General features: G+C 44.7%; 1 protein-coding gene across 2 annotated transcripts in view; it reads right to left on the bottom strand.

Annotated features, from left to right (window-relative positions):
• MARS1 (methionyl-tRNA synthetase 1) overlaps nt 1-27782 on the bottom strand; it is a 231318-nt gene that overhangs the window by 181199 nt on the left and 22337 nt on the right. For both annotated transcript variants that reach the window (XM_086966633.1, XM_086966626.1), the window contains exons 4-5: nt 8298-8432; nt 4313-4388 (exon numbers count right to left, since the gene is read on the bottom strand). In XM_086966633.1, coding sequence (XP_086822759.1) covers nt 4313-4388; nt 8298-8432 — 211 coding nt within the window. The remainder of the gene's footprint in view (nt 1-4312; nt 4389-8297; nt 8433-27782) is intronic.

Below are 27782 nucleotides of genomic sequence, written 5' to 3'. Positions count from 1 at the left end.
CTCCATGTCCTTGTCAGGGCTGAGACCAGGGGTGGCGTCGTCAGGTGCCACGGGCGACGTCGGAGGTTGTGCCAGAAGGAGGGGGGGTGAGGTCGACATCGGAGGAGGTGTAACGAGGTCAACCAGCGTCGTCCGGGATCCAGGCCTGGCTCCTTGGGGGCTCTGCGGCCCGGGGACGCCGACAGTAAAGGCTGATGACCCAAAGTCGGGCTCGCGGGCCCGAAGGCGCGCCGGCGGTGCCCGATGGCCCAAAGAGGCAGACCATGGCTGACAGAAAGTTCTGCAGCTGGCCCGGAGTCGCCGACAGACCCGGGAATGGCTGGTAGGCCGGTAGGCTCGCCGGAGCCCCAGGGGAGGCACCACCCACACACTCAGCCGCGACAGGCGAGGGAAAAACATTAAGCGATGATGCTTCTTCAACTTCTTGTGCTTCGTCTTACCTGACCCCGAGTGCAAACACTTTGATCCATAAGAACGATGGTGATGGCTACTCGACCGGTCCCTCGATCTACCACTGGACCGGGACCTTGAGCGGCATGGAATCGACTGCCTGACCTCCAACAACTTTCGGAACCGCTCCCGCTAAGTCTTTGGTGCCATGGCCCGGAACCGCTCCCGCTAAGTCTTTGGTGCCATGGCCCGGCAGTCAGGGAATGACTTGGGGTCGTGATCGCGCCCCAGGCAGTAGAGACACACATGGTGCGACTCCGTCACCGACATCATCCGATGACGGTCCCCGCAAGACTTGAAACCGGGCATCCCTACGACACAAGGAGTGTATCGACTCGAAAAAACCGAGACAAAAAGCCCCAAAAACACAGTCAAAAAAATTATTTGGGGTACTACTCTCTCTGGACCTGCGCTTGCTGGCACGGAAAAAGAAAGAACTGACATAAGCGCACGAGGGCTGCTTCTAAGTAGCTGTCGCAACGTCATCTCTGTGACCACGACGCCAACGACGGACGCGGTGCCTCACAACGCCACCATCTGACACGCAGGGGTACTACTGACGAAAACATTCCAGATCCAGTCTAACGCTAATTTTAAGGTAAGGAATCTATCACTTTGTGTTTCTTTCAGATGCTGCTGTCAAAAGCATAGGCTGCCATTGTAACCCGTGTGAGCTTGAGCCCCAGACTGAGGATCAGAACCGGAGCAGTAGCCTTTGAAATCATCCCCTCAAACTGTGATAAGGATCAGAGGAACCTACCGTCTCACTGGAGGAAGCTCTGTTGACACCCAGCCGTTGCCCCTGCAGAGCCATTAGTGCTACTCCCAACAGTAGCTGCTGTAGCGCTCTGCGACATCTGCAAGTTAAGCGCTCCCGGAGATTCTGGACTGTAGAAGGGGGGGAAAGTAGTCGTAGGGCCAGGAGGCCCGGAGAACTTGTTCTGCCAAATAGCACTTTAGGCTTTGGACTGCTTTTGACTTTTAAGAGTCAGAGTGGGACTCTTGAGACTAACTACTAGTGGAAGGCTTACTTGAATATCATCTATTGTAAATGGGGAATAACCATTTCTGCTAGTGAGCGGGAAAAACAGGGACCTGCCTATCGAGCACAAGAACTTTTACCTCACGGAACTGTTGGTATTGCTTGTGTATACTATATTTCACTTTGTATTAGAGTATAGATATTCTCTTTTTTCCTCATAAAAGCATGCATTAGACCTGACAATCATATATTACTGCTGCTGAGTTTGTTTGGAGTTGTGAGCCTGTGTTCAACCCCCAGCATTTATTGCCCCAAGAAGCCTTCAACTGCTACTGAGCGTCAAGCGATGAAGGGGTACTTGTTGGTATGGCTGGGCCCTGCTTGCCTAGTGGTCTTCTGAAAGGGGTTCTGACAGTAGGGTGAATTGGATCCCACTTTAATATGCATTTTCCAGACCGGGGCTGTGGATCTGCTGTTTAAGACTTCAGAACTGGTTTGAGATTGTTCTCTTTCAAATGTAATTTGCAGGCTTCTTCTCAGACAAGGCTTTTGTGCAAAGACATGGTTCTTACAGCAGCCAGCAATGGGGCTGAAATTGCTGCACATGTCTGTCATCAGCCTTGCAACAGTCAGAGACAGACAAAATGGTGCATCCGGCCTAAAAATGTTCTCAGCTTGAATACAAACCCAAATAGCATCCCTTATCTGTACCATATGCCAAGTGGCAATTCTCAAGAAAACTAAACAGCAGCTCTTTGCTAACAACTCCCATTAGAAATTCTTCCAGGAATCACAGTTTCCATCCTCTTTCACTTGAATGTCTGGGCCTCAAGCCTCCAGCCACAGATATGCAGACTATATCCTTCCATTGTCTGGATGTCCTCCTCCATCTAGTGCCATGCTCAACCACTTGCTGGCTGCTCACACGGGCGCTTCACTCGCCAGTTCTGGCCTCTGCTGTAATTAATTTCCTTCTACCACGAGGACCGCCTCTTCAACTCTTGGCCTCGGACAATTATCAACTGTCGAGGTCCGTCACAACTCGACCTCGGGACTCTGCTACCGCGCTCAACACGATTCAATCAACAAGGACCCACGTGTCCCGATGTTGTTCTCTCCCTTTTTCCCCTGCAGGGAGACAATTTTGGACCCCTCTCACTTCATTTTTCTTCTGGTTGGATCTTTAACTACCACAACAGCACTATATTGATTTAAGTAACCTGGTCCTGATGATGACGTGGAATCAAACAGGTCGAAAGCGCCGTCGACCACTCAACATAACTTCAGGTATTACTGTGGTCATATGTGCATATATACTTCATTGTATTGAGGACTACCTATTCTATTGTATATTCCTTTGCGCCGTCCACGCTGTTTTCTACTTCATTGTGTCACTGCACTGTTCACTGTCACGAGTACGAAAAGTGCACAGTCACTTTTTGGTTACTTATACATACATTGTATTGTATTGTAGTGCTGATAGAACTTCTTACAAATAAGAATTTACTTTCTTCCTACAAACTTCTTGTGGTCTCCCTTTCTTCTCCTGTCCGATGGATTAATGCTCGCTTTGTATCTGCCCTCTAAAAGGATTACCGGTTGAGATATTGTTTTTTGCTTGCATACTCTACCCCGGTCTCGACAGGGTTAAAGAGTTTACTCAGTTTTCTCGATTCTATGCTCAACTAGGGGCATCTAAAATGAATTCCACTGTCTCCAATACACAAACAACACACAGTGTTAATACGATACATGTCTACACTCATTGCACACATATATGCTCAATACGCACACGTGCGATGTTAAAGCAAGTTTCTAGATTTCAGATAACAGTGGAACTTTACACAAGCGGGTCAGCAGTCTGGGCTCTCACTGATACCAATAATGGGGTCTGGCCACATTAAATTCACAAAACTTGGTCCGCTGCCACCACTGGCATTGAAAGTAGTCCAATACCCACTAAGCTCTGTGTGCCCCCCCAAGTCATGGAGTAGGTTCTGGACATTGCATTACATGGACAGGTCTTGGTATGTGCACACACACTAGGATATCATGAAATCAAGGACAAAATAAAAGTCAGAATACCAGGTAACATGCAATAGGGCATTCAGGGGAGAGGTTTCTTGTCCCAACACACTGTGCTTGTTTATTGGGCTGCAATCTATCAGTAGTGCTGTGCAGTGAGACAGTTACCATATAGCACAATTGAAAAATGGAACTAGCCATCAATTATGTGAAAAACTAACACCTTGTTGACAATGCAGAAGTTTTGCAATTTCATAATGGAATATGGCACAACAATACAGAACGAGCAAGGCACTGAGCCAGACAAGGTGGGAATTAGACCAAGACAGATGTAGCATCCTAGAGAACCGATATAGGGGTCCTAGAAATATCTACAAAAATCACTGGAAAACATAGGGTGAGTGGATGACATAAAAAGGGCCTCGGGAGGAATTTTACATAACACACCCTCTAACCTGGAAAAGCAAAGCACAAATCTCAATGTATTAATTCATTGTAATAGACCTTGTTTTACAGAGGCAAAAGGGAGGTTTTGAAGCAGTACGTATGTTCAGAAAACAACAATAAAGTACTTCATATTAAAAAGTCTGTGTTCCTGAGTGGCACACTACTTTTACAGCAACCACAAACTAACAGATGCCAGCCTCTCACCTCTTTCTAGCTAAGGTGATCGTAGACCACCTTCTGCAGATAAACCCAGTGCCTGACCAGCTTGTGTTCTCTTATGCAGCAGCAAAGCATCGTACTGATGAAAGTGCAAGATTGCCGATGTAAACTAACAACTTTGCAAGTAGGTGCAACTCAGACACACACAATTGCTCACAACAGTGCTTAAAACAAAAAGGTCAAACTTACCAGGCACTGACGAGGCATCACTCAGGAGATGGTACAGAGAGCCCCAGAGAACAATATCAGCAACCGACTCCCTGTCCTGCAACACAGATGGTGAATCAGTTTATCAATCAACTCTATTCTTGAACTGTGCAAATTATTCAGCAACAGAAAACATGACCGTACTCTGTATAAAACAACTACAGATGTAATAAATGCACATTGTTTAGTGATATGGTACACTTAAACAGTATACTTGAATGCAACAGATTCAGTGAAATAGTATTTGACTATACACAAGAAAAGTATAACACATGCACACCTTCAGGTATGTAATACATGAAGAAAAAATAAACAGGTTCTTACCTCTAACACCCAAATACACGATTTACTATGTAGAGCTATTTATTATTAAGGAGAAATGGGGTCCAGAATTTCGGTTGGTTTCCAAACACCACACATTTCAGAGCACACAAGATTAAAAAATAAATGTACCACAGATTGCAGTAATGTGACTTGCCATATTACGCTTGACATCCAGCAGAATACCAAGATTCTTCAAAACTTTTTTGGGACAAGGAAGATTGCCTAGTTCCATGGCCATAAATAATCCAACCAGATCTGGGGGGCTTTGCCTGATAATACAATTTCAGTTTTCCCCCATTAAGTTGAAGACAGTTCTGCTTCATCCAAGATGTCACAGCACGCAGGCAGTCACAGAACCGGACACTTGTTGCTTTCTGGTTTTCTATGATTAAAACCACCAATTAGGTGTCATCGTCATATAACAGAATCTTCGGACCGAAAGACCCAACAACCTTTGCCAATGGGGCCACATCCACATAAATATTAAAGAAGGTGAGACCCTGAGAAGTTCCCTGTGGCACCCAAACGTGTTGCAAACACTTGATTTAAAAAGGGTGGTAAATGCCACTTGAGAGCTGTGTAGAATGTCCATCAGCCAGGCCAAGGTCTGCGAGTGAGCCAAAATATTGAAAAGCCTCTCAATCAAAACCGCACGAAAGACCATAATAGAAGCTGCGGAAAGGTCTAATAATATAAGCGTAGGAATCTCATCAGAATGGTGATTTGAACAAAGATAGCTGTACATGTAAGAAGGCTGGGAGAGCTGACATATAACCTTTAACAGTGCCCACCACATAGCCTTGCTGGCCAAAAACTGAACCAATGACAAAACGTTAGATAACTTGGGCCACAAAGGATCAAATTGTTGTTACCACACCAGGCACAAATTTCACCCAGCACTTCAAACAGATCGACTTAGCCGAAGGGTGTCTTGCCGCGAGTAATATCCACTACTTCAGCACAAAAGTCAACATTGCTCACTTATCGCAGCTTAATCTCTATGCATGGAGAAGTAGAGATTTAAGAGCAGTACACTACCCTGTTGGTGAGACAGGAGGTCCTTCCAAAGAGGCCAAAATTATCAGAGGGCAAATGCTCAAGATGTACAGTGTGGTAGCACACTCTCCTGGCCCAACCTGAAGCTATCAAAATGACTTGATCCCAGTCTTTCCCAATCTTCGTCAGAACCTTCGTCAGAAGAAGATGCGGTGAAGGAAAAACAAATTATTCTAACAGGAGCCATGCGATCCACTGCAGACAAAATGAGTCTCCTAGGGATCCTGCTTGTAGGCACTCTAGTGCACAGCAATTGCGACTCTGCAGTGGCACAAAGATCCAGCCAAGGCACGACCCACTAGGCAAAGATGTCCCGAATGATCCTCTTGGTGAAGATGCGGTTTGTAGTGTGCCAGTTGACATCTGCTGATCTCTTCTGTCCTGGCATGGAGTGACCTAGCTAGATGACTGGCCACTAGGGAGATCTGATGTTAATTGAGCCATCTTCAGAGGCACAGGGGCTCCTGCACAAGATCCAAGACATCACACCATCCTGCTTGTTACAGTACTGCATGTCTGTTGTGCTTTCTGTCAGGGCCTGTACTGGCCTCTTCCTGAAAGACTGGAGAAAAGCTACAGATCCAGGTAAATGGCATGAAGCTTCAGAAGACGGATGTGGAGCTTTTGTTTGACTGGGACTAGACACCCATGATCTCCTTCTCTTTCATGTGACAACCCCAACCCAGAGACTATGCATCTGTAACTACAGTGAGCTCTGGTTGGGGTAGGAAGAACGTCATGTCACGTGACAAGTTGGTGTCTACCTGCCCCCACTAAAGTTCCTGGGCTGTCTCCTTTGAGAATCAGATGATGTCTTACAGACCGCTCCCAGGTGCCGCTCCCATTAGAAAAATAGGTTTTATTGCTAGACCTGCATGTGCCAGTGGGCTCGAGAAAGCAGGCGGATGCATGGGCCTAGCAACCCAATACACCTCTGAACCGTCATTAGAGACCCAGGATTGTGCCTGAGAAATGTATGAGAATGGCATTTAGGGAAGAAAAGTTATGAACTTCTAGAATAAAGGCATCTTGGAAGCAGTGTTGGGATTGAAGAGGAGGTTAAAGCTTGTTGTACCTAGTGATGTCCGCAACCTTGGCCACCACCCACATTCTCTGGAGCTCTGAGTAGTCTGCAACAACTGCTACATTTGCTTTAGTCAGCGAAGCCCTCGGCCATGAGATTACAGTCTAAATATCCTATATTGTTTGCGGAACTGAAGGGCCAGTGAAAGTAACCCTAAAGAGCAGGTTGTGGCACAACTGTTCTTAAAACGCTCTACAGTCAAGCTAGCCTGGTCTCCAAAGAGAATGGAGCAATCAAAAGGCATTTCCATTAGTGATGCCTTTGCATAGCTGGAGAAACCTGTGGCACACATCCAGTGATGCCGCTTGATAGCACTGGTGAACATACCCGAGGACTTGGAGCAACATTGGTACTTGGTGTGGGAGCAGCTCCACAACCTGGAACGTAAGTGTGCTACGACTTGTAGGGTGATAGCAGCTTCAAGCGCATACATTTCTTGTGTTATGGAATGTAGAGTTTTGCTTCAGACTCCCTAATCTCCTTTGGGTGTATCAGGGAGCAATTGTCACATGACCTACAAATAACCATAATCTAGGCACCACAGGCAAACATCATGCACATCAGTAACCGACATCTGTCTCCTCCAGTGTCATTGCATGGTGTAACCTCATAGATGCTATTAAACATTCCTCCCCAGTGCTGCGCTGTCCATTGGAACTAGTGCTGAATGGACGTCCAATGGTCGTGCGCAGCACTGGGGAGGTAGTGCTGCCGTCGGCCAATGCATCGAGGCAGCACTTAAGGGGTTAAAATCTTTGCTGTATTGGGGATCGTGGTGCAATATTTTCAATGACACACTGTTTAATTATGGAACTTGGAGCCACTGAAAAGGTAGGGAGCAGTGATCTAGATCTGCGCCGAAGAACCCAGAAAGAAAGGAGCTAAGGTAAGTGCTGAGAGGTGATTGGCGCCTATCTGCAGCTCCACACCGTCACTTACAGAGCAGTACAGGGCCATCACGGAGATGATGGTGCCAACCTCTGGCACGTAGGATCAATAGCTGTTCAAAATAAGAATCCAGTGTTGCACCTAGGGATAGATGTTGTAGTTGATTCAAGAGTTGAAGCAGAGTTGAATGTGAAATCCCCAACTACCCCAAAACATGTCTAAGGATAAGGTGTGTAGGAAACAAACTTTTTGAAATTCCAAACCACATATAAATCAATAATAGTGTCTAACATTGTAAATGGACAGAGGGTATGACGTACCTTTCATTTGAAGTTTCAATGCTCTGAAGACATCTTTCAAGTGAATTAGACATGGACAACAAAAACAAAACAAACATTTCCTGCCCAACCATCCAAATACATGCATCCAATAAGTTATTTATTGCCAATTTCGAATAACTGGACACAACACTGAACCCAGTGTGCTTCAGTTTTTTAGTGTACTGAGTAAATGTAACCGCCTGCTTGGTCCAATGGCCACGAGTTGGGACCCTACACAAATCATTACTGCTCATGACTGTTGCTTTTAAGTTTGATACATTTATTAGAAACTTACCCCAGTAATATACTCCGTACCCCCTCTGCTCAAAGCATGGTCAATATAAGCAAGCACCTTCCGTGTGGTCCCAAGAACGTCTTGTAGCTTCTTCCCCTGAACCACATGGCTGTGTAAAGCCAAAAGCACAGTAGGCTGAAAAACAAAAGGAAATGGGAGTTGTAAAAACTGGGGTCACCAGTTCCCCGGGGGTAGCCTGGCACGAGCAGGTAGGCACCCGAAAGCTTAGGTGTTAAGTGACTACACAGCACACGCATCCACTGAGACAATAAACGCACACGCAATGACAGACCACACCCGTGAGTTTGATTTAAAACAATATGCTTTTATAGAAGATCAAGGTTCAGGGTAATCAAAAATCACAGTATCACTTACTCATCAAAGCAATTCATCAGAGGGGAGTAAAGGGAGCAGTTCAATATCCAATTTAACACGTCGCAATAAACATTTCATTGAAGGATTAGCATGGACAACCAGCTCATCAGGCAAGGATGAGCATTTCATGTAGCAAGAGTCCACATGTCATCAGGTAAGTAACCTGTTCAGTAGGCAAATCAATTAACTTCTCACCAAGCAAGGGTGAACATTACATAAAACTCCTTAGCAGAAATAAACTGGCCATCCGACAGGAAGAAACAGTTCATTTCGCAACAATAAGCCTTTCATGGGGCAAACCCACATTGCATCAGCTAACAAGGTGTATCATCAGGGCCTACCATTACCTGATATTCAACTCTACTAAACTCCGGCCCCAGAGGTGTCCCTCGGGGCTCTGGCCCCGTCTCAGGGCAATAAATAATAAAGATAGCAATGCCTCAGTAACACAGTTCCTTAGCAGGAATACCCATTTCCTTGCACAGGAATGAGCTTTCTATTAATGATCAGGCAAATCCCCCATTTCATTAGGCCTGAATAACCAGTGCATTTAACTAGGAATGGCGTTTTAGTACTTAAACAAGGCTAATATTTCAGGGAATAGAGATATCCATGCCATCATGTAAGCATCCTCTTCGTTATAGAACTGTAGGCATTTCATAACAGCCCCTAATCAGGGGTTGACTTTCTATGAATGGAGGTCTATAAACTGAGGGCCTTGGGACTTCTAAAACAGCTCAATACAAGGGTTAACATCTCCTTAATCAAGGAGGAACATTACATTAGGAATAATCCTGTTCGCAGGTGAGAACAAACATTTCATAGCTCAGCCCTGCGCATTTAATTGGGCACTAATCAAAGCATCAAGCAAGGGTGAACATCACACTAGGCAGGGCTAACCCAGGCCATTATGCAGACTCAGTAAACAGGAGAAAACATCTCCATTTCATTAGAGGGTTAAATGCCTCAATTGAGTATCTAGAGGCATTCAGGAGCCACTTCATTAGGCGGGGGTAACCCATTCCCTGAAGCAAAAAACCATAAACATTTCATGAAGCCCGCCCCTGCAAGGAATTCATTAAAGAGTCATTCAAGTACATTTCATGTAGAGCCATCAATATTCACCTGTAGGCATTCAGGGGATGCAGCACTAAACAGGAGCCTACACATTTCATTAAAGGTTGAACATTCAATTAGTTGAAGTGAAACATTTCATTAGCCAGGTTAGACATGGGTAGGCCTAAATGAGCCTGGAACCTTACCCCAGGCAGGGGTTAACTTAACTAGCCCCAGGTTCAGGGTCCTAACACTTTAGGGAAAATCAGGCAACCTCTTATGTGGCCAGAATAAGCATTTCATCAATCCCATTAGGCATAGGTAAAACATTTCATTGCCAGTGAGTAAACATCTCATTAAGCCCGAATACAACCTTTCATTAGGCAAAACTATGCACGAATAAGCAGGGCATTACCCCTATTGATCCAGCATAAACATTTCATGAGAGGGGCCTAGCATCAACAGAGGTAAAACATTGCGTTGCACCGGTCCCAAGGCAGTTATCCTAAGTGCCTCTGTGGCGCATCATCACCTGGCCCTGGGCAAGATCACTGAAGCAGCAGGGCCTATCAATTGTAATAACTCAGCTTCTAGTTACTGTTCTGTCCCAGTTCCGGTTCCTGTATGGCTAATTGGGGCCAACGGGCCCAACAACAGTGTTCCCCAGGGGAGGGGCGGACTCGGGCCTCCTGTGACCTTCCGCCCTCCTCCCCGGGGGGTTTACCTGGGTTCTTCGGCTCTGCCGGGAGCCCTTGCTTTGGTTCTGGGCTGCTGGGGAGGGCTCTGGCCCTCAAGTAGGCCTCCCACGGCCTTCGGATTGAGGCTAGGCAGATGGGGGGGGGGGGGCTCGGGCTCTCCTCGGAGCCCCCTCCCGGTAGTGCAGGTCTTCAGGCCGGGTCCGGCGGTAGCAGGGGGTAGCCCGGGGCCTCCGTTGCAGCAGCGGAGGCCCCGCTCCGACGAGGAACGGTCCCTGGACCTCCTGACGGCTCCTGGGGCCGGGGATCAATCAGATTGGGCCGAGGCAAGGGCGCGCCCGCATCCGCCAATGGCAGCACGGCCTACGGGGCGTGGCCTCCAGGCCCAATGGGAGTGCGGCCCTGGCGGGGGCGGGGCAAGACACGCCCCCGTCACGTGATGAAGGAGATCGCGGCCTCAGGCCTAGTGCGGCCTGACAGGAATTCGCGGCGGCCCTCTCCTGGCTCCGAGGGCCGCCGAGGGGGGTACTGAGGACGGCGCCAACACCTCCGAGGGAGCGCCGGGCCGAGGCGGAGTCAGACGGCCTCGGGCGCGCCTCGGCCGCGCCGCTGCCACGATCGGCAATTCGGTGCCCTGAAAAGACGGGCAAGGGCTGCAGCAGTGAGTGGGCCTGCTAGCGCTTCTCCCACACAGCGCCTAGCCACGCAGCACTCTGGGGCACACAGATGACCCGGGACAGCGGCGGTGAGTCCCCTCGCCGATCAGCACTTCAGGCACGGCAGATCCTCAAATGACAGCGCTTGGGGGATACAGTAGTCTCTGACGGGTGCAGTGCTTCTCAGGGTCCACAATAGTTACGGGGCACAGAGCTAGTATGCGCGACAGCAGTTCTTGAAGCCCCAGCGCTAGGAAGGGCAAGCGATTACACAGACAGCAGTTCAGACAGCAGCGCTGGTAACACAGCACCTCGGGGGCAACAGCAGTTTATGCAGGCCAACAAGGAGATGAGACAGGGCAGCACAAGGGGGCACAGTCTAGCAGGGATCACGTGGATACAGCGCCAGTACCTGGCTGATCCCCAGCAGTCCTGTAGCAGTGAGGTTTCTTCTTGGCGCTAGACGGTTCCTGCGCCCTTGGTAGATAGTTCCTTGTTTCTTGAAGGGGGGTTGAGTTGAGGGCTGCTGACAGGAATCCTCAGCAGGTCACTGTAGATGGTCCCTGGGTTCCCCTCCCGCCGGGCCAGATCAGTGGGCTAGTTCAGGGTTCCTCACTCAACTTGGAAGGCAGCACCTAAGCCCTGTGACTCCCAGTGGCATAGGCCCCTGACTAGGCCCTACCGCCTAAGTCTCCTGCGTGGGTCCCCCAGGTCAGTGATGCCCCAACTGACTGGAAAGTTTCCCTCCCTTTCCTTATATAGCGACAGTTGGCAGTGGCAGTTGGTGTCACCTCCCCTGTTCTAGAAGGTTCCAGGAGCTTCCCTCATTCTAGCTATGGGCAGGCTGGTATCGCAACATTGTTTAAGGGTTCCAGCCAGCTCCTGGCTACTAGAGTGAGTCTACAAAGACTGCGCTGCAGTAGCAGGGGTCAGTGGCAGCCATGTTAGGGGAAGAGAGCACCTGCACCTTAGCATTGATTTTAACATTACACAGGGCAGCTCAACTACACAGGGCCTATCCAACTTTTTTACGAGGGGGGGACATCCAGAATTAGGGGAGCGAAAAGCGAAAAATTTCAGGAAAAAGGGCCAAGTCCAACAGGAGTCCTTTACAACATGAGCCATGACTTAATCCAGCAGACTGGGGCACTATTCTCCGTTTCCCCACGTTATCAAAATGAATGAGGGTGGGTACATTATTTTATCTCCTTATGCCTCAGTTCCATTATCTAAAAAAATATGAATTGTGTCAATTGCTAACAATTTTAAACACAACATACACATTTGGACAGTTACACTCATAGCATTTTTGAAATGTTAAAAGATGTGATTTGTAAACATTTCACTGCAGGACTCGCACATATGCACTCTATATGCCGGCGTTTGTCCCACAGCAGTATCTCCAACACTTTTATTCTGAATACTTCCTTTCCAAGTTTCCCTGTGTTTTTTTTGCAACGCCCCATGTTCCCCTTATTGTTTTTAATTTTGTCGGTGCCCCATGATTCTGCTATGAAGATGGCCTTCTGCAGCGAGTCTTACTTTCCTTTTGATAAGGGGGTTTCTCCAATGTGCCTCTGATAGTTTTTTCTCCTTTATTCTTTGTTCTTTACACCAAAACCTCTTAACTTTCGGCCACCTGCTACTGCTGTGGTATGGTTGTAGGCAGTGCAGTGCAGGCGGTAGAATGTCTGGGGCCTGGGTTAATGTAGCAAGAATGATGCATTCCAATGAAATTTACATTTTGCAATACTTTAATGTTGCTATCTAGCAGGTAAAAAAATGTGTGTTATGCTATTTTAGTTGTTTCCATAGTGAAAGGGAAGAAGCAATAATAGAATTCTTGAGCATGCCGTTTCTTTGTTAAAAAAAGGAGTTACTGACAGTGTGTACTTTCTGATGGAGTCCAAATAAATGTGGGGCTTCCTTTCAGTTTGTCTGGTCTTCTGAAAAATCATCTGGCTCCGAAATTAATGTTAACATTATCTCTCAGAACTGTGCTACCCTAGGCAGCCGCAAATGGAAGCAATCATTCTGCTTTTGAACATTCTTTCAAAATGTGACTGTATAATTCAAGACTGAGAAATTAAATAACAAGCACTGGCAAAGCCAACATGTCTGGCTTTAATGTACTGAGAAATGTAAACACCAGCATTAATAAATGCTGTTTGCAAGCATTTAATGCACAAATGTGCTTAACACATTAAAGCCCGTCTTGTTGGTTTGCTAATGCTGGGAAAAAGTTGCAAAAAAATATTGGTTTCTGAGAAGAATACATATAGTGGAAATAGAAACAAATGTGAAAAACCTCATAATCGAGTTTATTTTTCAGATTTAGAATAACGCCTTGTGTATTTTAATGCAAGCACTTCCTGAAAGGTGGAATGATACATTTTCAGCTGATCACATGAGGTGTGAGAGAAATACTTCTTAGAGTGGAGCCAAACCAAAGGCCACACTATACATATTTTAAAGAATTGCTAATATGTCAAGCAGACAACAGCACACTCAAGCCAGACCTAAAAAGGGAGGTTTACCCTAGCTAGACAAGCCATAACTATAAAAAAGAATTGGAATAGTAATATGCCAATTAGCGGTGTATTGTATTTTTTACAAATGTTCTACTTTGGACACCATTTAGATTTAGAATATGTGGGAAGCTGTAAAGAAAAATCCAGTGAAATGTTTGGAAAGTGGCTTCCAGTGCACTTTACTATTTTTGCATTAATAGAATAGTATTGCATTTCTGGCCAATTAGTACCAAAAAAGAAGAAGCAAAAAAGCGGGTGCTAATTGTACACCACTTGTGGAAAAAAAGAGACAGAAACAATGCTAACACATCTCTAAATTTGCAGTCATGTCATGATAACTTGTGAAAAAGGTATTACCGAATTGGGGTAAACAGTAAAACATTCAACATTCAGTAGATGACTGCCTTAGTGGGGCAGCGCTCATTTCTTCCACTTGGCAATCCACTGTGCATAAACCACAACAAAAGTTCAACTAACTGATAAGGAAGTAAGCTTTTCCATCTTGCTCAACACATCTAAGAGGCTTAGGACAAGGTCTCTGGTATAGCCCAGTAACTCTTCACAGAGTTCCTAATACTGGGTGCATGGAATAATGCAGGAAGGGAGGTGGTGAAAGAAATAACAGGGATCAAAAGTGGGGCTTTGAGGATTGTCTTAGATAAGAGGAACTAACTGGGGAATCAGTAATTTGATTCCCAGTTCTTCCCAGCATTTCACCCTTAGGCTCCCACTACTTTCAACAAGCAGAGTCCTTGAGTGAGTATTAAGGGTTAGTAAGGAGTTTGTAAGATGTAGGAAGAGCAACATTAATGGGTAGTAAGGAGGTTTTAGGGTTCAAGGATGGGTGGCGTTATGGGGCTGTGAGGGGTTTTAAGGGTTCAGGCAATGGTAGCATTAAGAAGTAGAAATGTGTTTCTAGGGTTCGGGGAAGGGTAGCATTAAGGGGTATCAAGAATCTTTATGGTTCATGGATGTGTAGCATTACAGGGTAGTAAACAATGTAGGGTTCAGGGAAGGCTAGTGTTATCGGGTGTTTGGGTTCAGGGAAGGTCAGCGATAATAAGTGGTAGTAAAGAATTTTTGGGGTCACGGAAAAGTAGCATTAGGGCTAGTTAGAGGATTTTAGAATTAAGAGAAAGGTATCATTATGGAGTAGTAAGGGCTTTAGGGTTCATAGATGGGTACCGTTAGGGAGTAATAAGGGGTTTTTGGGAATAAGAAATGAGGAGCGTTAAGGGGTTTGTACTGTTTAGGGGAGGGAAACAGAATGGGACAGAAAGGGGTTTGTAGTGTTCACGGAATGGTAGCATTAAGGAATAATATGGATTTTATAGCGTTTTAGGGAGCGTAATGTGAAGGGTGTTGGTTTGTTGTGTTCGGATAAGGGTAGTGGTAAAGAGTGGTAAAAGGTTTGTAGGGTTCTGGGAAGGGCTGTAGAAATGGGTAGTACTGTTTTTTAGGGTTCAGGGAACATAGGGTTAAGAGGTGGGGAAGTATTAGGGTAATACTAGAGTTAAGTGGTAGCAAAAGGTTTCAGGCTTCAGGGATGGATAGCATTAAGGCGTGGAAAAGAGTCTGAAAGATTAATGGAAGGGTAGCATTAAGGGGTACAAAGGAGTTTGTAGAGTTCAGGGATGGATAGCAGAAAGGGACATTAAGGGGGTTGCAAGGATTCAGGTAAGGGTAGAGTAAATCAATCAAAAACTTGTAGAGCGCACTAATCACCTGTGAGGGTCTCACAGCGCTGAGGGGAGGGGGGGGGGCAGCTACTGCTAGAACAGCCAGGTCTTGAGTCGTCTCCTGAAGTTCAGAAGGTCCAGAGTCTGTCTCAGATGGGTGGGGAGGGTGTGCCATGTCTTGGTGGCGAGGTAGGAGAATGATCTGCTGCTGGTGGTCGTCCTGTGGAAGCGTGGAACGCTGGCGAGGGCACGGTCAGTGGAGCGAAGCTGGCTGTTCGGGGTGTTGAAGGTGAGTCGTTTGTTAAGGTATGCTAGTCCGGTGTCGTGGAGTTCTTTGTGAGCGTGGATGAGGAGCGTGAAGGTGATCCTCTTGTGGAGCCAGTGTAGGTCTCACAGGTGAGCTGTGATGTGGGTGCGGCGGGGGATGTCGAGGACGAGTGGTACGGAGGCGTCTGTATGCGTGGTAGTCTTTTCTGGAGTATGGCAGTGGTTCCTGCATAGAGGGCATTGCCGTATCCAGTCTGCTGCTGACGAGGGCCTGGGTGACTTTCCTTCTGGTTTCAGTGGGGATCAATCTGTAGATCTTGCTAAGGGTGTTGAAGCAGGAGGAGACGGCGTTGGCATGCTGGGTCATTGAGTGCTGAGTCCAGGATGAACCCCAGGCTCAGTTAAAAAGTAGTAAGGTGCTTTAGGGTTCAGGGAAGGGTAGCAAGTGTTAAAGGGTAGTGGGTGTTTTTTGGTTTCACGGAGGGGGAGCATTTAACAGTAGTAAGACCTTCTTAGGCTTCAGAGAAAAGTAGTGTTAAGGGGTAGCAAAGAGTTTGTAGAGTTCAGACAATGGTAGCATTGAGTGACAGTGAGGGTGTTTTAGGATTCAGGGAAGGGTATTTAAAATGATATTATATTAGATAAGTAATTTATTGTAATAGGTCAAAATATTACATGTGAAGTAAATTAAATATAATATTAGTAACATATATATATTTTTTTAAGTTACCTTTTGGGAGCAGAAGAGCATAATAACGTCTCGCTAGCGCATAAATCCTAAAACTAGTTATTAGGGAGGCCCGGTCAGTGAGAGGAGAAAGCAACACGTGTCCTCTCGGAAATCCCCTTGTGTTCTGTGACAGGACCCAACGGATGGCCTAAAAGAGGTTAGCCTTTTTCAAACACCAGAAAATAAACTGAAAGAACGTGTAATGACAGAACCAGTGAAACAGGGCCTGTTAACGTTTAAAAATGTTAAAATTGCACTAATCGACCAACTCGTCGCCAGCAACTCTACTGAAACGCAAGACATTCAACAATGTTATATCTGCCCCTCAGGCCAAAGTCTGTTTCCTGTAAATGGGGATGTCATTTTAGACTATTTTTTTACTCTGTAGAGACATGCCTATTTTGCATGCAATCCAGATGAGGCCCGCAAGATATTGGGAATGCAGATCCTACCATTGACAATGGAAAGGACGCAATGCTACTCAACACTCCGGAGCATCGGCATGGGAGATGCCTCTCATACCCAAAGCCAATAGAACTGCGAGCAGAAGGAGACTAAATCGGGATGGAAGGCAACAGCAAGTAGTCTCATAAGACGATTATTGCACTACTTTACAAGGGCTTTTGTTCTCAGAATCTTTGTTCTGTTTAAATGTTACAGAGCAGTCACTTGGGGACAACAGCGGTCACCGACAACATTCCCCTGTGATGGCCAAAGGAAAGATAACCAGACCCTCTTTTCCACTCTTTGCCTTTCTCTAAATAACCCCCTCCACCCAGGGATGAAGGTTATGCCTAGCTTACAGTATTAGGTGGCCTCCTGATAGACCCCCAACTTAGGCAACTAAGGCTTTGGGTCCCGGATGCGACCCAGTACTAGGGAAATAGGCTGACACCCTGTAGAGCCTGTTAGCCATGTTTTCTGTTGGTTCTGATATGCTTTTTTTAATTGTTTTTTGAGATACTTATTCTTGTTTAATATCAACAGGTTTGCTCTGACATTCTGTGGAGGAAGTGAAGTTTAGGAGGTGGCGGTGGGATTGCAATGTTGGGCGCTGTTGGGTGGTCCCTATACTTCAGTACATGCATGAATATGGTTGGCCTCCACATACGACGGGAAAAAACATTCAATCCAGTCCACTGGGCACAAAATAATCAGTCTACTGACTCCCAGTAGAGGTACTATCCGAATGACTAAACATGATAATTTTAAAAGTCCAAGGTTTGAATTCCCCATTTAAACAATGGACGAAATGGCTATGCGACAAAGATTTTAATATTGTATTGCTACAGGACATGCATCTCCTAAGGAAAGTGAGTGAGATCTTACTGGTTCCGTCACAATATCATTCCATGCGCTTAATAAATCTGAAGATGTGTCCATTTTACTGAGACAGGATCTAGATTTTCAACTAGACGCCCTTACAAGGCACCATTGTGATTACAGAATTGTGAGGATACTCTTTTCACAACTTCAAAACAGAAACACTTTCTTCCAATCCAAGTTTCTCTGCATTGAAGTCTTCATATAGGGGTTGTTGGCCACTGGTAGGGGCTATTTTAATGCGATGCTTGATCAACAATTGAACAGATCAACCCCTAGATACCACACCCAGGGCTCCCCACGTATACTTCTAAAGGGTGGGAAATTGCTGGGCCTCCTCGATGGCTGGCACCTCCAACACCCTAAAAGAAACTATGCACAAAATCCAATCCCAAATTGGCTTTTTTCTTAAATAGACTAGCATAAGAACAGACACTGGCCACCACTATAGGCTCATGAACACAGACATGCACCAGTCTCCAAGTAAATGGGTCTTTTGCTACCTGGGCCTTTGGCCACTCATACCTAGGGCTTAAATGAAATAACCTTTTCAAATATATCCATCCTATAAGAAATAGAGGTCTCTAGTTGGCAATGGCTGGCCACTGTTCAAGTAGGGACCCTTCTTCCTAAGTCAGTGAAAGAGGGCTACACCCTTTGATAACCCCACCCCCCTCAACCCTGTGGTAACGTAGAACGAGCAGCTAGGCTTATCTCAGAGGCAGTGTGTAAAGCATTTATGATCATACACAGTCACACATAAGGAACACTACAAAGGGACACCACACAAGTAGTTATAAAAAATAAGTATATATATATATATATATATATATATATATATATATATATATATATATATATATATATATATATATATATATATATATATATATATATATATATATATAGGCTTAACACAAGACCAATAACGTTAAAATAGGGTTATTCTTGAAATGCTGTAAAAATAGTTCAGTGTGTGCAAATAGGAGTTCAGTTCAAGGCAGTGGTCTCTGCGACCCTCTTACTTACAAAGTACCTGGATTTTGTAGCAAAACCAACAAAATGTTGCAAACGCGCTGTAGGGATGATTTTCCTCACGCCAGGCCGGCGATGTGTTGAATCCTTGCCGCAAGGGAGGATGATGCGCCGGTCTGCGGATGCGTGCGGGACACAGTGACAAACTTCTTCACGCTAGGCCAGCAATGTGTTGAATCCTTGCCACAAGGGGGGATAATGCGCTGGACCTGTAGCATGTGCGACCCTGTTGCGATGTGCAGAAATGGTACCCCACGAGGGAGCGACGATCCGGGTGCGATGTGATGAAAATGGCAGACGCACGGCGCCCGCACTGCGATGTCATGATGCAACGATCTCAATGCGATGATCCGGGGTTAGCGAGCACTCGACAGCCCGCAAACGTACGATGTGATGACCTTTGGGTGTTAGCAAGCACTTTGGGGCTCGCAAGCGTGCAATGCGATGATTCTTGGTTTGCGAGCGTTCGGCGGCAGCAGCGCAGTGATTTTTCTTACGCTCTTCAGCTGCGGCAGCTCGCAAACGGGCGTTAGCAACGATTTCAGTACTCTCTTCCCTGGAGTAGAACTAGAGGCCCTGGAACTTACCGGGGCCTCACCTTCAGATAGAAATCTTCGCTGGGAGGAATTAGGAGGTTGGTGGGGGGAGTTGGATGTGCCGGTGATGTCTCCAGCAGGAGGCTAGCTCTATTCTAGCCCTTGGGTGATTGCTTTAGCAAAATAAAAGTTCTCTCAAAGTCCTTTTCCTTTCTTCTTCCAAGTCCAGGGGGAACTACTGCAGGCCAATACAAGAAATAGCACACAAGCACAAGGACAGTCCTCTCCTGCAGATTCCTTCAGTGAAACAGACAGAGGTTCTTCTTGACATCAGGAGCAATACAAATATCAGGGGTCTGGGCACAGATATTTATACCCAAAACATCTTTGTTCTAAAAAGTCACTGGTCACGGAACCCAGCCAAAACCAGTTCTGCTCAGGCCTGTAGCACTTTGTTTACCAGGCTGCATCCTTCCTTTCAGAAAGAGGGGGTCTGCCATCAGACGCACAGTAGGAGGTTGAGCCAGCATTCACCTTGCCAGGCACAGCCCTATTCAGGTCAAGGAGCTACCCCTCCCCAGTACTCAATGCAGATCTCTCTATTCAACCCAGGTCTGACTCAGCCTGCCTTGCCCCTCTAAACCCAGACGACCAATACACATAACAGCAGAGCACACTGGAAGGCTTAGGCAAGAAAATACCTACTTTCTAAAAGTGGTGTTTTCAAACACAGAATATTAAAACCAACTTCGCTAAAATATGTATTTTATCATTCTGAGTTCAGGCATACTAAACTCGAATTTCTACCATGTTCCCGGAGTCAGTTAGGACTATAAGATGAAATATTCAAACTGCCCATTCTAGCCTATGGAGAACAGGTAGCCTTGCAGTAGTGAAAAACGAAATGGGGTGTAATTCACTACCATGATATGCTACACATACCAAGCCATGTCCTATCTTACACATACAATGCAGCCTACCATAAGGGTGACTGATATAATGCCAAGGGAAGGTTCAGGGGCTGGGAAGTGTGGGTACTTCACAGCCAAGATGGCAGTTCTGGACTGCACACAGACACTGCAGTGGCAGGTCTGAGGTACACTTTCCAAGCTGCTTCTGTGGGTGGCACTAACCAGCGCTGCAGGCCCACCAGCAGCATTTGGGTTACCAGCCCTGGGCACACACAGGCCACACTACTAGGGACTAACAGGTAAACCAAATAAGCCAATCAGGGATATACCAATTCACAGTCATATTTACACAGGGAGCATTCACGCGGTGGCACTGAATAGCAGTGGCACAGCGCCCAGAGCATCTAATACCAGCAAAAACAGAGAAGACAACAGCAAAACATGGAAAGGAGACCCACGCCAATGGTGCCAGGTCTAACACATCCTAACAATGATTAGTCATACATTTCATTATTTCCAAGAGAATGATACAGGAGATGTATTCCTTTCCATACTTAGGGACATGTGTACAGCAGCCTTGAGATGGGAACCTATTTCACATACAACAACTTTTCAGAGGCCAGCCAAGACTTACTTTTAAAAAATCTCCCCCAAAAAACCTAAATCAACTGTAACAATGGAACTGCAGCCTAAAACTGACTGCTCTGCTCGCACTCTTAGATCTCTTATAAAAGCAAGAGATGAACTAGTGCAACTCGTTGAAAGAAGACCACCCAAAAATGAATTCATAGGTCAAGATACTATGAAAAAGGAGACAAGGCAGATTGCATTCGGGCTTTTAAACTGCAGGCTCAACAATCCAGTAATTTTATCCAAAAGCTCCAGACAACCCAGATGATAGCAACCAAAACCTCTGAAATCAAACAGCAGTTTTCAGATTTTTAGACGAGCAAGACCATTATTTCTTGTCTTTTTGCCCCCTCCCCCCGGTGTTAGATCCCAAGCTCATTCAAGAATTTGAGGTTCTTTTAACACCGAAAGAAGAGGCCTTGCAATCAAGAGTATGCCACCAACTAAAGCTCCGAGACACAATGGTTTTTCCATGCCATTATACAAGGCAATCCAAACTCACCTGGTTGGATCGCTAGCCAATCTGTTCAACTATATAGATGAAACCTGACAGATCACCAACACCATGTTAGATGCCATAATAACAGTCTTCTTGAAACCTCGGAACGACCACCTTAGTTGCAGATCCCACTGTCCAAAAGTTCTCTTAAATAACAACATTAAAATCTTTACAAAAGCCTTAGGTCTCTAAATAAACATGATATGGCCAATCTGAATCCCTCACTCCCAAACTGGGTTTATCTCTGGCAGGCACGCCCACAATATCAGACAGCTACTGGTAGCCCTAATCAACCTGGCTATTAAACAAAAAACCCTAATGGTCCTTCTCTCACTAAATGTGGAGACGGCATATGATAGAATGGAATCGAGTTACATAAAGTTCTTTCAACATCTCCATTGAACCCACCATGACCTCCCGTATCATGGCTAAATAGGTTATTCCAAAAGCCTGGAAAAGTTCAAAGGGGAACATTTGCAGTACTTTAAACTGACATGAGTGACAAGATGGCTGTCCCCTGTCCCCACTGGTATTCGACAACCCGCTTATCCATGGTGTTGGAGTGGGGGGTCCAGAGTTTCCAAGTCATGCTTTTTACCAATAACATCCTGTGCTTTCTCACCAAACCAGATGAATCCATTGCTGCACTCAAACTAGTACTCAAGACCTTTGCCACAATACTGAGCTTTTCTATAAATTATAATAAATCAGCTTGGATGGGAGTAGCCAGCCCAACATAAGAGGTGAGACTATGTCTCCAACCAGCAAGCTGTCCTCAAACAAACAGGACCTCTACACTATCTGCAAATATGGTTAAACCTCAAAGTACCACCTTCTATGACTGCAACTTGCTCCCTTAGTTAGATATACTTTACAAAGATCTACATAGGTTGGTGAAACTGGATCTATCCTGGAGTGCTATGATTATTAGCATAAAAATTAACTTCCTTCCACATGTGGGTATACACTTTTGCTAGACATCTAAAAACATTTCTTCACAGATTTGCAAACTCTGCTTTTACATTTTATTTGCAGGACCAAGTCCCCCTCATTGGCGAGGACTATTCTGTATAAGAGCCAAAGAAAAGGAGGTCTAGGATTACCCAATATACTGTGCGATATTTGAGCTGCCCAAATCAGTCTACTGATTAAGTGAATGCAACCACAGAAACAGACCTCTTGGCTGCAACTAGAGAGAACACTATTTGCCATACCAAAAGAAAAATGATTTGACTTCACCCACACCACAGGACGCCTAGTAACATATTATCTTACTCTATGCTGACACTTTTGGTTACTGAAGCAGCTTAACTCGGACGAAAGGTCTCTCCTCCTATCCATCCCACTTTACTCCATTGTCTCTTACTGCAAATTTTCCAGACTTTTCTTTGAACAAACTCCACTACATTTTTACCACAATATAGTGGAGTCTGGACACCCTCCTTGAGCAAGCGGTTGGCCCTCTCAACAGCACCATTAGCTTGTGATGAGAACAATGCAATATTGAAATGTTTAATGCCACTTCTTTTAAAGAATAATTCCATCTTTTCTGAAATCAATTGGACCCTGTTATTTGTAGCAAGTTCCCCAGGATAACCGTCTAAAGTGAAAATCTTTTCCAAGAATTGAACAACAAAAGTAGTAGTTTCAGCCACAAAATCATAGTAAATCCACTCTGAAAATTAGTCTATGAGTAGTGACGTAACCAAACCTGAAGGCCCCCCCTGCAAAATACATGCAGGGCACCCCCCACACTCCCAATTCAGTCTGAAGCTCTCATGCCAGGGGTCTTTCTGTGCCGGAGGGAGCCCCCACCGCTCGGCCCCCCCTGCGCCGGAGGGAGCCCCCACCGCTCGGCCCCCCCACACCGCAGGAGCTGTGGTGGCCATTGTTAGGTCACTGTCTATGAACACTTTAACACTTTTAGATATGTCCAGTGAAATCAAGTGCTAATTTAGACCATGAGGTTTGAGACAAAGGGGTGGGAATGAGCGGGCTATCTTTTAATTTTCAATGCTTATCTGACATAATACACTCTTCACATGTGTCCACAAAACTGTCCACATCTTTGATCATGTATGGCCACCAAAAACAAGACCTCAGAGTTTTCTTCGTTGCTGTAGATCCCAAGTGTCCTCTATGCGCTAAATAAATAACTTAATCCCAAACATTAAGGTACCAAAAAATATCCAGTGTGTAGTAATATGTCTGTCTCCACCATAAATTGGTCAGATGGCTGACTAAAGCAATATAAATCTCCTTTTAAATGCTTAACATGGGCCCATCCTTGTTGCACAAATTGCTTAACTTTATTTAATATTTAATCTTCCTGACATGTAGTGGTCCACTCTGGTTCTGAAATTATGCCCAGACAGCTATCTACAACATCTAAGCTAGCCACCACACATTCCTTACCGAACAGCTTTCACCAAAGTGACCCATCATTCTCCTGAACCGGAGGACAAGATAAACAGTCCGCTCTAGCATTAGTACTCCAAGGAATGTATCTAACCAGGAAATTATACTCCTGCAGCATAGACAAAAACCTAATCAGCTTTCAAGATGCTGAAAATGTACCTCTATCTCCTAACAGATACATTAAGGGTCAATGATCTGTGCATAGTGTAAATGGTGTACCCCACACACAGGTTCTAAATTTCTCAATTGCCCTTGCACAGGCAAGTGCCTCTCTTTTAATGGTACTATATTGTCTCTCTACTTCACACAAAACTCTAGAGGCAAAGGCAATAGTTTCTTCCATATTGTCAACACACTGGCATAAAACAGTACCCGAGCCCACCGCACTTGCATCAAGTGTTAGTACGCACTGCTGACCGCTTATATATGATTTCACTGCAGGAACCCCGGTGAATATTTCTTTGATCTCTTTAAATGCTTTTTGTTCTACAGATCCCCACATGATCTCTAAGCATCCTTTTAAGCGGCCCAATAAGTGTGGCATAACCCCTAACGAGCATAGACTAATAATCACTTAATCCTAAAAATGATATTAGCTCCTCTTTACCAATAAGAGGAGATACAACCCTCACCACCTTCACCAGGTCTTCCTTGGGTTTAACTCCATCAGCAGTTATGTAGTGGCCAAGATACTCAACGCTGTTGTTGACATATTTGCATTTGTCTTTAGACACAGTCATATAATGTTTGCTTAAAATGTGAAGTACTTTGTTTAAAATACAATTATGTTCACGGACCATTTTGGCAAAGAAAGAATATCATCCTGGAAAGCTAATACACCAGGTACGTCCTTGAAGAGAGTAAACATTAGCTTTTGGAACACGCTTACTGCTAGTGTTAAAACAAACGGCTAGCGTAAATATTTGTAGGCCCCGAATGGTGTAATAAATGAAGTACGGGTCTGCTGCTCTGCTGTAAGGGGTACCTGGTGGTAGACTGCCTTGAGGTCAATGTTACTGAAAAATTTGACTCCTCTAAAGTGGATAGCAGATCATTAATTGTTGGCAATGGGTGGCAATTCACCAGGATATTCATATTTAGAGAACGTAGACCAGCACACAGATGTATCTGCTCATTCTTTTTTTTTGCTAGAACGATCACAATAATCCACTCAGTAGTATTGACAGATTTAATGATCTTATCGTTGCACAACTGATCAAGATGTTTCCTTAAATAAGCCTTTACTGATAAGGAAACATCCCTCATGTTATCAAATTTCAAATTTATTTATTATGATAACGGAACTCAAAAGAGATCCACATAAGAATTCATAAAGTCATACAACAAAATTCCATAAAAAATGCAAAGAAAATATACATAGTATTAAGTAATCAATATAATGTTAAAAAGCATTTAAAGAAATAAAATAATTTAAAACAAAACATTTCATCGGGGGGGATTAAGCATTGCTTCAATGAAATCATAAGCAGTACGAATGCCCAGTTGGAGGCACATAGGTCTTAGCCATTTACGTCTAAATGCCATAAGGGCCGGACAAACGAAAACAACATGGTACATATCCTGGGTATTAAGGTTACAATGATTACAGATATCTGAACTACCATACCATTTGGACAGAAGGCAATTTAACGGGAGCAAATTATACCTTAACAGCAGCATAAATCGCCTAATTCCATGAGGAAGATTCCAGCATATGTATGGCTGGGGAGTTTTTATTTTACAAAATTTACCAATAGGGAACATTCCACTCACCGCTTTACTGGTCCCACTATCAACTCTAAAGCTCAGCTCCCAAGAGGCAGATTTTAAAGATAACTTCAGTTGGGTGTCAGATAATGTGAAAAGACTTTGTTCGTCTAGCTGTAGTAGCGCAACAGCCTGTCGGAAATTCCTCACAATGGAGGAATGAGCGTTAAAGGAACCCAACAACTCATTTTTTATTAGGTATCTCAATGTGCCAGGCATTCCTCTTGCAATGTTATAGACCCAACGCACCACACTTGCAGATGCCTGAGCCCGAGAGCTGCGCAATCCAAATTCTCGTCTTAAAGAGGAGGTAGAATTTGCGGTACTGACAGAGGTTAAATTGCGTAATATTTTTCCTTCAGTAGAATCTAAAAAATTCCAGCATGCCATGTCCACTATTTCTAATCCATAGATTAGGGATGCAGGGATTTTTGCTCGGAAAACCTCGAGCAATATGGAAAAATGCCTTCTGCCAGTCGCTTTGTAGAGGGAAATAAGACTCTTCCCTTGAACAAGGGCTTTTCTGTTGTTATTCTCCGTGTGGGCTTTTTCACTAAGATTGTTCATGACAATCTTACCAAGGAAGGGATAAGATTTCACTACTTCCAATCTTTCACCCCCAATGGACCAGTAGTAATTTTCATATTTGGAATTTCTCTTTCTCTGAAAGCACATTATTTTACTCTTTGAGATATTGATTTTTAAAAAGTGAGCCTTAGCGTAGGAGGACAGGGCTTGTAAGCGGTTATTCAAACCTTTTGGGGTGAGGTCCAAGATTAAGATGTCATCTGCGTACATTAAGCACGCTATTGGAGCTCTCCCCAAAAGTGGAGCAATACCATTACTGGTTGATAAAATAGCTTTGGGGAGGTCGGCGATATATAGGGAGAATAACAGGGGAGCCAATAGACAGCCCTGTTTCAGACCATTATCTGTGGGTATAACCCTAGACAGTCCTCGCTCGCCACCCATTAAAACTCTGCACCAAGTATCTGTATGTAGTGCGATAACTAATTTTAATAAACTAGATGGTATCTCTAATTTGGTTAACTTACTCCACAGCAGGGGCCTATCCACTTTATCAAAAGCCGTAGAGAAGTCAATGAAAGCCCCAAATACACCCCCTCTACGAACTGAAACATATTTTTCCACCAGGATTTGAAGAGCAGTAAGATTATCCAAAGTACCATGCTGTTTCCTAAATCCAGTCTGTTCCAACGGGAGTATTGCAGATTTCGTTACCCAATCATTTAAACTATTCAATAAACATTTAGAAAAAACTTTGCCTATGGCATCTAAGAGGGCTATTTGTCTATAATTTTGAGGTAAGTCTCTAGCCCCCTTTTTATGGAGCGGGATTAGTAAACTCCCCTTCCAAGAATGTGGAACCGTGCCATTAATAAAGCAAAGTTTAAAGACTGGGTATAAGATTTTTCCCCATAACGTGCTATAGGATTTTAGCACGGAAATTGGGATTTCATCTGGGCCTAGTGCACCAGATGAGCGTAAAGCTTTGATTGCTGCAACTATTTCTAATTCAGAAGGAGGGTCATATGGGGTTGAATCCTCCTGCAGTTTATCAGGACAGAACTTCTCATCATTGCTATTATATAGTTGTTGTATAAAATCAACCCATGTCTGCTCGTTAATGGATATAGGAGAGGGTCTGGATCGCACCCCACATCCTTCTCCAATTAATGACCAGAAAGACTTTACCTGCCCATTCTTAGATGCCTCATGAAGCTTAACCCAGAGAGCATCTTCTTTCTCCCGTTTTAATCTAACCTTTAACCTATTTCTTCTTCTTCTCAGAAGAGAAATTCTCTGCCTACGTTCAGGAATAAAGGAAAGATATTGAGCCCTGCCTAATTTATTTATTTCTTTATTTAGGTAACGAAGGTCAGGAGGGATTTTAGGAATTGGCTTTCTTGATTGTGGCTTTCGAACTTTAGTTTTTAAAGTTTGTAAAAGAGACGCAAAATAAAATAGCTCTCTACCTTCCCATGAACTTACATTCTCAGCTGTGTGTTCTAATATATTAGACAAACTTCTAATGGACCCTAAATTCCAATAACATTTCCCTCATGTTATCCTTTACAGGTATAGCATCAAGTTTCAGAATTATTTTGTGCGAAAACCCCTGAACTATCCCAAGGTAATCCGAAAAAAATGTGGGATATTTAGAAATACTTTTCTCAATGCATTATTCCTTGTACTCAAGTGACATGACTGGAACGCTTGTGCCTGGTCGTAAAACAATACCGAGTCTCTCTTGATCAATCCAGCCTATGATGTCCCTGCCATTTACAGCCACGTATATTATGGTAAATAACTCCCTGCCACAAAATAGCAAGACATCCTCAAAAAACCCAATTAC

Source organism: Lissotriton vulgaris, chromosome 1_1 (genome assembly GCF_964263255.1).
Source record: "Lissotriton vulgaris chromosome 1_1, aLisVul1.2, whole genome shotgun sequence".
Lineage (NCBI taxonomy): Eukaryota > Metazoa > Chordata > Amphibia > Caudata > Salamandridae > Lissotriton > Lissotriton vulgaris.
The sequence above is the reverse complement of the archived record's forward strand: the minus strand, read 5'-3'. Positions and strand labels throughout refer to the sequence as shown.